This window comes from Procambarus clarkii, chromosome 40 (assembly GCF_040958095.1).
Source record: "Procambarus clarkii isolate CNS0578487 chromosome 40, FALCON_Pclarkii_2.0, whole genome shotgun sequence".
In the NCBI taxonomy this organism is placed as follows: domain Eukaryota; kingdom Metazoa; phylum Arthropoda; class Malacostraca; order Decapoda; family Cambaridae; genus Procambarus; species Procambarus clarkii.
The window spans coordinates 29,281,216-29,293,222 of record NC_091189.1 but is presented as its reverse complement, the minus strand read 5'-3'; the positions used below and the strand labels follow the sequence as shown (position 1 = coordinate 29,293,222).

General features: G+C 51.4%; 1 protein-coding gene across 4 annotated transcripts in view; it reads right to left on the bottom strand.

The window, feature by feature from the left end:
• Positions 1-12,007, bottom strand: part of LOC123757999 (uncharacterized) — a 312,326-nt gene that overhangs the window by 267,331 nt on the left and 32,988 nt on the right. For all 4 annotated transcript variants that reach the window (XM_069338915.1, XM_045742104.2, XM_069338914.1 and 1 more), the window contains one exon: positions 2,010-2,236. In XM_069338915.1, the coding sequence (XP_069195016.1) occupies positions 2,010-2,236 (227 nt within the window). The remainder of the gene's footprint in view (positions 1-2,009; positions 2,237-12,007) is intronic.

Sequence of the window (12,007 nt, the reverse complement as noted above, 5' to 3'; positions counted from 1 at the left end):
GTGCAAGAAGCAGCGCGACCCCACCATGTGGTGTTGACGTTACTCAAACCAGCGTTCGTCATAAGGGACGATTTGACGCCGATCGGGCCGTTCGTTACCCAAAATATTCGTCTTTTGGGGCAATCGTTATGCGAGGTACCACTGTATTTGTATTTCTTTGTCATATTTGTTCTTGAAGCTGCAGATGTATAACGCTAATCTCTAGACACCTCTATACGCTCTATGTTGTTCTCTGGAATTCTTATTGTGTCTGGTTCTCTGATGATCTCATTTTGCACAAACACAGTGTGTGTATGTAATTACCTAAGTGTAATTATCTAAGTGTAGTTACAGGATGAGAGCTATGCTCATGGTGTCCCAACTACCCAGCACTCTGTCATATAACCCTTTGAAGCTACCAACGGTTTTGGCCTCCACCACCTTCTCACTTAACTTGTTCCAACCGTCTACCACTCTGTTTGCGAAAGTGAATTTTCTTATATTTCTTCGGCATCTTTGTTTAGTTATTTTAAATCTATGACTTCTTGTTCTTGAAGTTCCAGGTCTCAGGAAATCTTCCTTAGCGATTTTATCAATTCCTGTTACTATTTTGTATGTAGTAATCATATCACCTCTTTTTCTTCTATCTTCTAGTTTTGGCATATTTAATGCCTCTAACCTCTCCTCATAGCCCTTGCCCTTCAGTTCTGGGAGCCACTTAGTACCATGTCTTTGCCCCTTTTCCAGTTTGTTGATGTGCTTCTTAAGATATGAGCACCACACAACCTCTGCATATTCGAGCTTTGGCCTAACAAAAGTCTTCTCACACAACGTTCTTTATGTGGTCCTCAGGAGATAGTTTTCTATCTAGAACCATCCCTAGATCTCTTTCTTTATCAGAATTCTTTAAGGATTTCTCACATAATTTATAGGTTGTGTGGGGTCTATGTTCTCCTATTCCACATTCCATAACATGGCATTTATTCACATTAAATTCCATTTGCCAAGTGGTGCTCCATATACTTATTTTGTCCAGGTCTTCTTGAAGGGCATGACAATCATCTAAGTTTCCTATTCTTCCTATTATTTTAGTATCATCAGCAAACATGTTCATATAATTCTGCATTCCGACTGGTAGATCATTTATGTAGACAATGAACATCACCGGTGCAAGAACTGAACCTTGTGGTACTCCACTTGTGACATTTCTCCGTCCGATACATTGCCTCTGATTACTGCCCTCATTTTTTTATCAGTCAGAATTATTTTATCCATGTTAGAAGCTTACCCGTCACCCCTCCAATATTTTCCAGTTTCCAGAACAACCTCTGTATGTGTGTGCGCGCGCAGGCCATCCTCCGAATATGGGGAGGTAAATGTAACAGCACAAGTGTAATTACGTACTATTCCTAGCAGTCAGGAATTGTACTTATTTTCACTCAGTATTAAACCGCACTGTCAAATATACTGTGAATATTTGAGTTTAACTGAAAAGCTGAATAGAAAACCATGACCTAACCTAACCTTCTTAGTGTACAAGAACAAGCATTTTATTGCTTCTTAATTATAATTAGTACTTAACCTATAGCTATATTGATATTACAGTTTTAAAACTAATAAAATAAAACTAAAATACAGTATTCCAATAAATTGTAAAGTAACTCAGGATATTTTCAAATTTTGTATAAAATCTCTATTGTTTAATAAAACTGAAAAAGAAATTCCTGATATTTAAAACTTATGTATAGAGAATTTAATTTGAAAAAGTCATTATAAAATTCTGAGTGTCTTAACAGAAAACGAGGAGAATAAATGGGGAGGTAAATGTAACGGCACAAGTAAATGTAATTATGTACTATTCCTAACAGTCAGGAAATGAACTTATTACACTTAGTATTAAACCGTACTATCAATTCGGAGGATGCGTTAGAGAGAGAGAGAGAGTGTGTGTACTGATATACACTACTAGTTCAAGGAAGCAACAGCGGGATCATAACTCAGAAAACACCCATAATTTTCCAACGTCTTACCTCATTGTAGTTAACAGAGTCACACTGCACATCCATAGAGTTATCATCAATGCAGAGTGGGTCTCTTGTCATGTCCTTTTTTTCAGTGGACATGTCATGGTGACTTTTTGCATAAAACTCTTTCTTAATGAACATGACATGGTGGCCTTTTGTATTGTCCTCTCCTTCAATGCATATGTCGTGGTAGCTATCGTCATTATCTGCCCAGCCTCCATCTTCTAATGGCTCTGTTGAGAAATTACTTCATTCAAAATTAGTAATATTAGTCTGAAAATGGGAAATATGTATGTGATAAGGAGAAATACTTGACTAATTTGATTTATAAACTGCCAGAGGAGAACCCCCCTAAGCCCTCATGGAAAAGAAGGGAACAGGATGGGAATGGGGTGTTACTGAGCTCAACAAAAAAACCCAGCATTGAATGTAATGAAACGCCATTTTCTGGGCGAGACCCAGACAATCCCCCGAACTATCCAGGTTGATATGTATGTAGCTTTCTGACATCAGTCAAAGTGCATGGAGTACTTGCCTGCTTGATGGGGTTCTGGAAGTTCTTCTACTCCCCAAGCCCGGCCCGAGGCCAGGCTTGACTTGTGAGAGTTTGGTCCACCAGGCTGTTGCTTGGAGCGGCCCACAGGCCCACATACCCACCACAGCCCGGTTGGTCCGGCACTCCTTGAAGGGAAATGGGGACCATGAGCCAGAACCTAGCCCCCTCAGAGAGGCACGAGGAGCAATGGCCTACAGAAACCCCCGTGTGGTTGGGAGCATTCTGTCTGCCATCGACTGGGTCTGGCACCCAGAAAGATAGGCGCCCCAAAACAAACCCCTATTCTGGTGAAAGTATTGCTACCGAAAGCCAAACGAGTGGACAGAACTCCTCAAACGAAAATTAGCAAACGAGCATGACGTCATCACATTGCTGCATCCTGTCTGTGCTCCCCCCCCCCCCATCCCCGGGAGGGTGAAGGGGAAGCCCAAAACCCTCGCACCGGCGATCCAACCGACAGGGAGCCCAGTCGGCTTCCTAGAGCTACCTCACCAAAGATAAGGAAAAAGAGGGAAGGACCCAGGAGGCAGATGCCACTCATCCTAAAATCAAAATCAAGACAACTGGCAAAACCAAAGGACCCTGCGGACGACTCAAGAGACCCGAACCCTGGAACAGGAAGGAAGGAGGGGAACCCGGGCAACCCAAAGCGCATCCACAGCTATAGAGGCCAAGACACATAGATAACAGCGGAGAGCTTCTACCGAACACAACACATGATGCACCCCCAGCCTGACCAACCCAGCATCAACAACCCAAGGATCACTCCAGAAAGCAGCAGTCTTATACTTCACCAGAAAAGAAGGAAATGGATGTACCGAACAAACCTACCACCAGGACCAAAGGAGCAGAAACCTATATGCCGGAGATCATGAAGTTCCTTGACCCAATCCCCCAGAAGCCAATGCCAACAGGAAAAGGGCCTTAGAAAGCCAATCCTGAGGAGAAGGGGCCACGACAAACCGAGGAGAAGAGAGCACCCAGTCCAAAAACCAGGACGGATCAGGAGGCACATGAGCAGGCCGGAGGTGAAACAACGCACAAGACAGCTTGTGGAAGTAATGGGGGCTTCCGTTCCACTTCCGGACGGGGCAGAAGTAGCATCAATACCTAATGTAAGCTAGAGCGGCTCTGCTAGCGCCACATGATACGAGGCGACAGTATTCTGCATAAGATGACAATCCTGGAACAACTATGAAAGGAAGGACAAGACAACCCAAGTACACCTACGTAGCGATAGCAAAAACCGGATGGACCGCCAGGAAACTTCACACTGCTGCCACTAGCTGTACAAGAACCTAAGCAGCACACAGGGCGATCCCCACGCCGACCCGAAAAAGACAGAACCGAAGGCTGCGCCTAACCCCGAATCTGGCACTACTAGCCTACTACGACAGGAAGAACCCTGAGCCCTGGCACGACTCTTCCGGGAAGGCCCCCCACGAGCCCCCCCAGAGGATGAAAAAGTCAGATATAGGATGGCATCTAGCGGAAGCTGCCTGCAGATACTGCCCAACCGCAGACACTGCAAACAGCAATGGACAAAAAGAGGAAGACAACTGAAGAGCCAGGGCCTAAGCTGATTCCAAGGAAGAAGCAAGCATTGCCTGCCAACACGCGAGTTGAGAAGCCCAAAACCGTGAAACCACATCCCACAGGAGCGGCACGAACAGCTTCAATAATGCAGACGATGCACGCACTGCCGAGGGCAACGCACCAGATCCAGAGGCGGCCCAAAGCTCCTCCACATCCAACTCAAGCCAATCCGATGACAGCTCGAGGAGGGAGAAGAAATGCAGGGCCAAAGCCAGCAGGCCAAATGTACGCAAATCCCTTGCGACCAAGACAGCCGAAAGGGAAGGAACCTACACATGAAGCTGCATCACACTAACAACCCGCAGAAGGGCAGGAGTGAACAAACACGCATTGAGATGCACAAATTTGCCCCCCCAGGAAAATTCGCAACACCGTCTGAGCCTCCCACCACTCAAGCACGTGGGACCGACAGAACGTGTGCCAACGAGAAGAGTAGGCAGTCTGCTAACCAGGACAACTCCAGAACTTCATAACAAACCCAATACGGACACAAAGAGCCATACATGAAGGAACGAGGATCCATCATAAAAGCACAATCCAGGTCGCGCAGGAGGTAAGCCACAAGGGCTTCCCACACCACATGTGATGGGACGCACAAAGCCGAAAACCTCCGGAAGGACGGGACAGGGGTAGCCGAAAACCTCAGGAAGGACGGGACCGAACCCGGGGAGGGGGAAGACTCCAAATCCAATTCGTATTTGGAGGGAGGGAAAGGAAACCCTTCTCCTTGTAACACCAAGCCCCGCTCCAAGGGTACAAAAACCATGGCGGGGTCCAACAGGGACCAAGGCCTCTAAGTTAACCCCTCCCCTGCCCCGGGAACCTCACCCTGAGGACCCAGGGCCGAGCCATCCTCCAAAACCCCCGTCTCTAAAAGAAAAGGCAGGAGCAGCCGAAAAAGCAGGAACAAAGGGGGCCCACTGGTCAGACCCAGAAGTTCCAGCTGGAGGACTAGGTTTAAATGCCTCCGCCGCCACCCTGAAAGAGGACTCCCAAATCACAACACCAACTAAACCCTGCCTCGACTCCGAAACCCTCAGACGCTTTGGAGCCGGAAAAAGGGGGGAGGGGAACGGATGAACCACCAAAAGGGAAGGACAAGGATAAACTGGAGCACGTACAAAGAAATGTCACACAACTCTTGATCAAAATAATCACCGACGTGACAGGCAACATGGGGGAGGCACAACCAGTGATTGTCACACTGAAACAAGGGGACAGAGCAACCATCAACCTCGCACGAAGCGAGAGGGGACTCAAGGGTCACATCCATCAGACCACGGAGCCCTTGCAGGGTTTCCCAGGGCCCATAGCCTTGGTATCACACTAAGGGAAGTCCAGGCAGGGTACTACGAACCGGTGCCCAAAACTATCGAGCAAACTTCTTAAAGCTGAACCCCCTGGACGTGTCCACTCATGGGAGGCCTAGCAGGGGGTGCCACTAAGAACACAAGAGATGTATATAGAAAGACCCCCAACTATAGGAAAGGGGGAAACCAACCAAAGGCAGAGCCCCCCCCCCAGGAAGAAAAACAAAAATAAAAGAAAAATCCCGCAAGAGAACAACGTACCCAGGTGGAACAGAGCCGGCCGCTATAAGAGGTTATAACTAGCTGTGTAGTACCCCGTGCCCCTACCAGTGACAAAAACTACCTCCTACCCAGAGGCAAACAAGGGCAACAAAAACCCCAGCTGACTTCAAGGGCGGCCAAGTACCGAGCAGTAAAAGACACAGTGGAGGTAGGCCCCCAAGGTGACTTGTGGAAGGTGGCCCCAAGCCCCAAGGGCAGTACTGTACTTACAGGGCACCTAAGGAAGGAAACCCTAGGCGCTTTCAGCTCGAGTACCCAAGAATATTACTCCTGGCTCACACACCACCTGTAGAGTGGTGTGAAACCCCCCTGTGGTTGAAGCATTCTATGTCTGTCATCGATCGGGTAAGGCACCCAGAAAGGTAACCGTCCCAAAACAAACCCCTATTCTGGTGAAAAAGCCGAACAAGTGAATAGAACTCCCCAAACAGAAACGAGCAAACAAGCATGACGTCACACATCGCCACTCCGCTGTCTGTGCAGCTCTCCCCTCCCTGGAAGGTTGAAGGGGGAGCCCCAAACCCCCCGCACTGGCAATCCACACCTCAGTTCTGAGGCTGATGCTATAGACAGAGGTCGTGTGCTTTGGCTCCAGTGATTGTTTCAGCACAGTGTCTTGTGTGTGGTGACTGTCTTCTAGGTGGTGTGCAAGCCAGGAGAGTTTCTTCAGTACCCGGGCTGCATGCACTTAGGGTTCCCTTCCCTAGGTGCCCAGTAAGTACTGCCCTTGGGGCTTGGGGCAACCTTCCACAAGTTCCTTGGGTTCTGCCTTAGCTTGGCTGTTTACTGCTCGGTTTTTGGCCGACCATTGTGTGCTTGGGTGTTTTGTCTCCCCTTGTTTACCTTTGGGTAGGAGGCAGTTTGCACTGGTAAGGGGCACAGGGTACTGCGCAGTTTGTTTTCACCATTCATAGCAGTCGGGTCTCTGTTCCACCTGGGTATGCTGTCCTCCTGTGGGGTTTTCTTTTTCTTTTTGTTTCCCTGCCAGGGTGGGGGGAAGGGGGCCTGCCTTGGCTGTTGCCCCCTGTGTACAAGTACTGAGTACTGTTTTCTCTTTAGGTGGTACCCCCTGCTTAGTCCCCATGAGTTTACACGTCCCAGGAGTTCAGCTATTAGAAAGTTGTTTGGTAGATTGGACGCCAGTTAGCAGTACCCAGCCTGGGCTTCCCTGAGCGTGAGTTCTGTCTCAAGACCCTGGGAAACCCTAAGAGGACGAGCGGGTCCGATGGATGTGACCCCTGAGTCCCCCCCCTCGTTTTGTGTGAGTTCAAGGGTTGCTCTGTCCCCTTGTCTTGGGGTGACTCTCATTGTTTTTGCCTCCGTCGCGCTGCCTGTTGGGTCGGTGACACTTTTGACCCGAAGTCCTGCGAGTTTTGTTGCTTGCTGGGGACTCGGTTTACCCAGTCTAATGATGACGTTCTTCTGGTACAGGCAGCGCAAGTGTTACATGTTAGGTTTAGGTTATTGCAACGTGCTAGGTTGGTTGCTATGCCGGTTGCCCCGAGGCTGCCCCATTTTGCTTATCAGGACCCGGACTTGGGGGTGATGGTCGCTTCGGCCTTGGTTTTGTCCGCACCCCCTCGTCCTTCCCCTGCTGAGGTTCAGTCTGGTCCCCTACAAACCTTTCCCCTTCCCCCACTTCTGGCTCCGAAACGTTTGAGGGTTTCCGAGTCAGGGCAGGGTTTAGATGGTCTTGAAACTCGGGCTGTCTCGGGGGATGCCCCTTTCCGGTGTGGCGACAGAGGCATTCGAGTCTGCTCTCCCAGCTGCAGTCTCTGGGTTTGACCAATGGGCCCCCTTCCGTCTGGCTTTTTATGGCTGTGCCAGCCTTTTCTTTGAGGCCGGGGCTTTGGAAGATGACTTGGCCCCGGGTCCAGATGCGAAGGATCCCGGGGCTGGGGAGGGGCTGACTTGGGGGCCTTGGGTCCCGTTTGACCCCCCGCTGCAGACAAATTGGATTGGGTGTCTGCCCAATTCGGAACCGAATTGGGCAGTTCGATTCGGAACCGAATTGGGCAGTTCGATTCGGAACCGAATTGGGCAGTTCGATTCGGAACCGAACCCCCGGGTTCGATTCCGTGTCCCTTCGGGTGCTTCGGTCCTGTCTTTCTGGAGGTTTACGGCTTCCAGCATCCAGCCTAATGTGGTGCGAGAAGCCTTTGCGGCTTACCTCCTGCCAACCCGGATTACGCCTCTATCTTGGATCTGTCTTCGTTCAGGTTTGGGTCTTTGTTTTCCCTACTGAATTTGGTATGAGGTTCCGGAGTCTTCCTGGCTGACGGACTGTCCTGCTTGGTTTGGAGGCGTGGCATACCTTCTGTCGTTCCCGCATGCTTGAGTGGCGTGAGGCATTGACGGTGGTCCAGGTTTTCCTGGGGGACGAGTTTGAGCACCTCAATGAGTGATTGTTTGCCCCTGCCCTTCCTCGGGATGTCAGCATTGTGTAGCTCCATGTGCAGGTTCTTTCCCTTTCGGCTGCGCAGGTTGCTGAGGACTTGCGCGCTTGTGGCCTCTTGGCTTCGGCTATGTGCTTCTTTTCCCTCCTGGAGCTGTCTTTGGACTGGCTTGAGGAGGATGTAGAGGTGCTTGGAGCCATTCCTAGGTCCGGTGCCTTGGACTTGACGGCTCGCTCGTCGTCTGCTTTGTTGAAGCTGTTTGCGCCGATCCTGTGGGATGTGGTGTCGCTCTTTTATGCCTCCCGGCTCGTGTGTCGGCAGGCGGTGCTTGCTTCCTCCCTGGAATCTGCCTGGGCCTTGGCTCTTAGGATGTCTTTGCCCTTCTGCCCCTTGCTGTTTGCAGATTCTGCTGTGGAGCAGTATCAGCAAGTGGCTTCGGCTAGCTGTCGTCCCATGTCTGATTTGTTGGTTCTCCAGGGGGGGGGGCCTTTCCTCCGGGAAGGCCCCCCCCCCCCCGCTCCTCGAGGCCACTGGTGCCAGTTCCGGGGCCGGCACCTCCTTCAGAACCGCCTACGTCTGGTCGACGGGGTGTTTGCTCTGTGCAAGGCTCAAGTTCTCGTGAGGGGCGCTGGCCCCTTCGCAGTTCGTCCCATTGACGGGGCGATGGAGGAGGGAAGTTTGCCCTGTTTGCTCATGCCTGGTCTCACGATTTGTGGGCTTATTGGGTCGTCTCCTATGGTCTGCGGTGGCGTTGGGTGGCTCCTCTTCCTTTGGGGCGCTCGAGGCTAATGGGGCAGGCCTCTTTCCCTGCGCGCTGTCAAGTCATCTTGGGAGTGGGTTCACTTAGGCGTGGTCGAAACGACGACGTCCCTCAGGTGGGTTTCCCGCCTGTTTCCAGTCCTAAAACAGGACTGGGTGAACCTGAGGTTCATTCTGGACTTGTCCCATCTGAACCCCCTGGGTTCATTGCCCCTCCTTTCGGATGACTACGCTGTCCCAGGTCCGGCTTTTGTTGGAGTGGGGAGCTTGGATGTTGTCCCTGGACCTCTGGGATGCATATTGGCACGTCCCAATTCATCCAGGGTTCAGGGACTGGCTTGGTTTTGTTGTGGGGTGTCAGAGTTACTGCTTTCGTTGTCTCCTGTTTGGGTTGAACCTGGCACCTCGTGTTTTCACACGCCTTACTCGGGTCATTGAGGCCTGCCTGCATCTTTTAGGTGTTGGCCTACCTCAACGACTGGCTGGTGTGGAAGCCTAGCCGGTCTGCATCTCTGCTAGCCAGGAGTTTGGTTCTTTCTCAACTCACCTGGGTTCGGGTTCTTGGTGAACTGGAAGAAGTCCCATCTGGTCCCCTCCCAGGTTCGGACTTGGCTGGGTCTTGCTTGGGACTCTCGGACCGATTCCTTGTCTCTCCCTCCGGAGTCTCTCCTTCACCTGCGGTCCTGTCTTTGCTGTTTTCTGGAGGGTTCCTGAGTCACCCAACAGTTGCTCGAGGGTCTGTACGGGAGCCTGAACTTTGTGATGTTGGTCTACCCGCCAGGTCGGGTTTGGCTGCGTCGCCTGTTCTGGTTCCTTTGGGGACGTTCCTTCCACCTCTCTCGTGATCGCTGGGTTCAACCCCTGGGGACTTTGTGTTGGTTGCTGCATCGCCGGCTTCCTCTTTGGGGTTTTTTGGGTTCAGTTCCATGGCGCCTACCCAAGTCCTTTCTCGATGTGTTCATGGACGCGTTGTCTCTTAGCTGGGGCTTTGTGACCAGTATTCACCAGGCCGGCCAGGGGCGATGGGGTCCGTCCTTCAGTCGGGTCCACAGCAAGTGCGGGAGTTCGCGGCAGTTTGGTTTGCGCTTCAGAGGGTTTGGGTCGCCCGCAAATCGATGATTTGGCTCCATTCGGACTGCTCCCCGGTGGTTCATTGCCTGAACCATGGGGGGTTTGATGTGGTTCCTGGCTCTTTGGTGCTGGTCGCTTCAGTTCACTCATCTACTGAGTTCTCGGGGTTTGGCTCTCCTGGTAGTTCACGTTCAGGGGGTGTCCAACGTCTTGGCGGATGGCCTGTCTCGGTTCGTCTACCCCCCCCCTGTCCATGGAATGGATGGTCAACGCCTGTAGGTGGACTTCTTCACGTTGGCATAGTCGCGGCGCCTTCCAATATATGTGGGGCACTTCCCTGACTGTGAGGCCGTCTGGATCGATGCCTTTCGGCAGGACTGATCGACATGGGGGGTTCCTGTACCTCTTTTCCCCGGTAAAGCTGTTGCTCCGGGTCCCGACTCGCTTGGAACCTTACCAGAGGAAGAGTAGTCATTTTGGCCCCATGGTGGCCGGCCCAGCCTTGGTTTCAGGCACTGCTTGCACGGTGACTGAACCCGGAGGTGTTTCCATGGCTCCCTCTCTTTCAGCAGATCGAACCGGTGCATCACGTAGCTGATTCGATCTTCTCCTCGAGTCATTGCTTATGGTATTTTTGACTCGAGTCTATCATCATCTCTATGGTGATCAGGTGGCTTCATTGCTGGTGTCCCACCTGCGGGCTTCGTCTCGGCGGCAGTATGAAGTCTCTTGGCGGTCCTTCCGTTTCTTTCTTTCACTTCATAGGTATACTTCTCTGTTGGTTAAGGTTGTCTTGTCCTTTCTTTCTTGGTTGTTCCAGGATCATTGTCTTATGCCGAATACTGTCGCCTCCTATCGTGCGGTGCTGACGGAGCTGTTGCAGCTTGCTTTCGGTACAGATGCTGTACTTCTGCGCCATATCACAAGTTGTCTTGTGCGTTGTTTCACCTCCGGCCTGCTCATGCGCCGCTTGAGCTGTCCTGGTCGCTTGACAAAGTGCTCTCTTATCTCTCTTCTACTCAATTTTTAGTGGCCCCTTCGGTTCAGGACTGTTTCTCTAAGGCTCTTTTCTTGTTGGCATTGGCCTCTGGGGGTCGGGTCAAGAAGCTTCATGCTCTCCTCTGGCGCAGGGGTTTCTGCTTGTTTGGTCCTGACGGTAGATTTGTTCATTTGCAGCCGTCTCCTCTTTTTCTGGCAAAGAATGAGATTGGTGCTTTCTGGAGGATCCTTGGGTTGTTGATGCTTGGTTTGTCAGGCCGGGGATGCATCATGTGTTGTGTCTGGTGGCGGCTCTTTGCTGATATTTGCAAGCCACAGGCTCTGTGGCATGGGATGCGCTTTAGGTTGATCCGGTTTCCCTTCTTCCTTTTTCCAGGGTTTGGGTCTCCCAGGTTGTCCTCAGGGTTATTCGGTCCAGCTAGCCTGCAGTCTATCCGCGAGCCCACGACATTTGTAAGTTTGCTGCTCTTGCCGCTGTTTTTGGTAATATGCCCTGGGTTGATGTTCCTAGGCCTAGTCGGGCCTGTGTCACTTTGGGTCGGCGGTTGTAGGCAGTTCTCTTGACTTCAAGTTGAGGAATGACCAGCGACTGCCTCCCGGGTAAATCCCTCTGTTTTTTCATCTTTTGGCAGGTAGCTCTGGGGAGCCGACAGGGCTCCCCCCAGAAAACCAGCGTTGAATGTAATGAAACGCCATTTTCTGGGTGAGACCCAGTGGCTCCCCAGCAGCCCTCCCTTCCCCCTGGTTGGCGGTTTTTCGCATGTTTTGATATCCAGCCTCAGAACTGGGGTGTGGATTGCTGGCGAGGGGAGTCTGGGGCTCCCCCTTCCCTCTCCCAGGGAGGGGGGAGCTGCGCAGACAGCGGCGCGGGGACGTGTGACGTCATACTCATTCCTGTTTGGGGAGTTCTATTCACTTGTTTGGCTTTTTGTAGCAATTTTCACCAGAATAGGGGTTTGTTTTGGGACACTCACCTTTCTGGGTGCCTGACCCGGTCGATCGCAGACATAGAATGCTTTCAACTACACGGGGGAT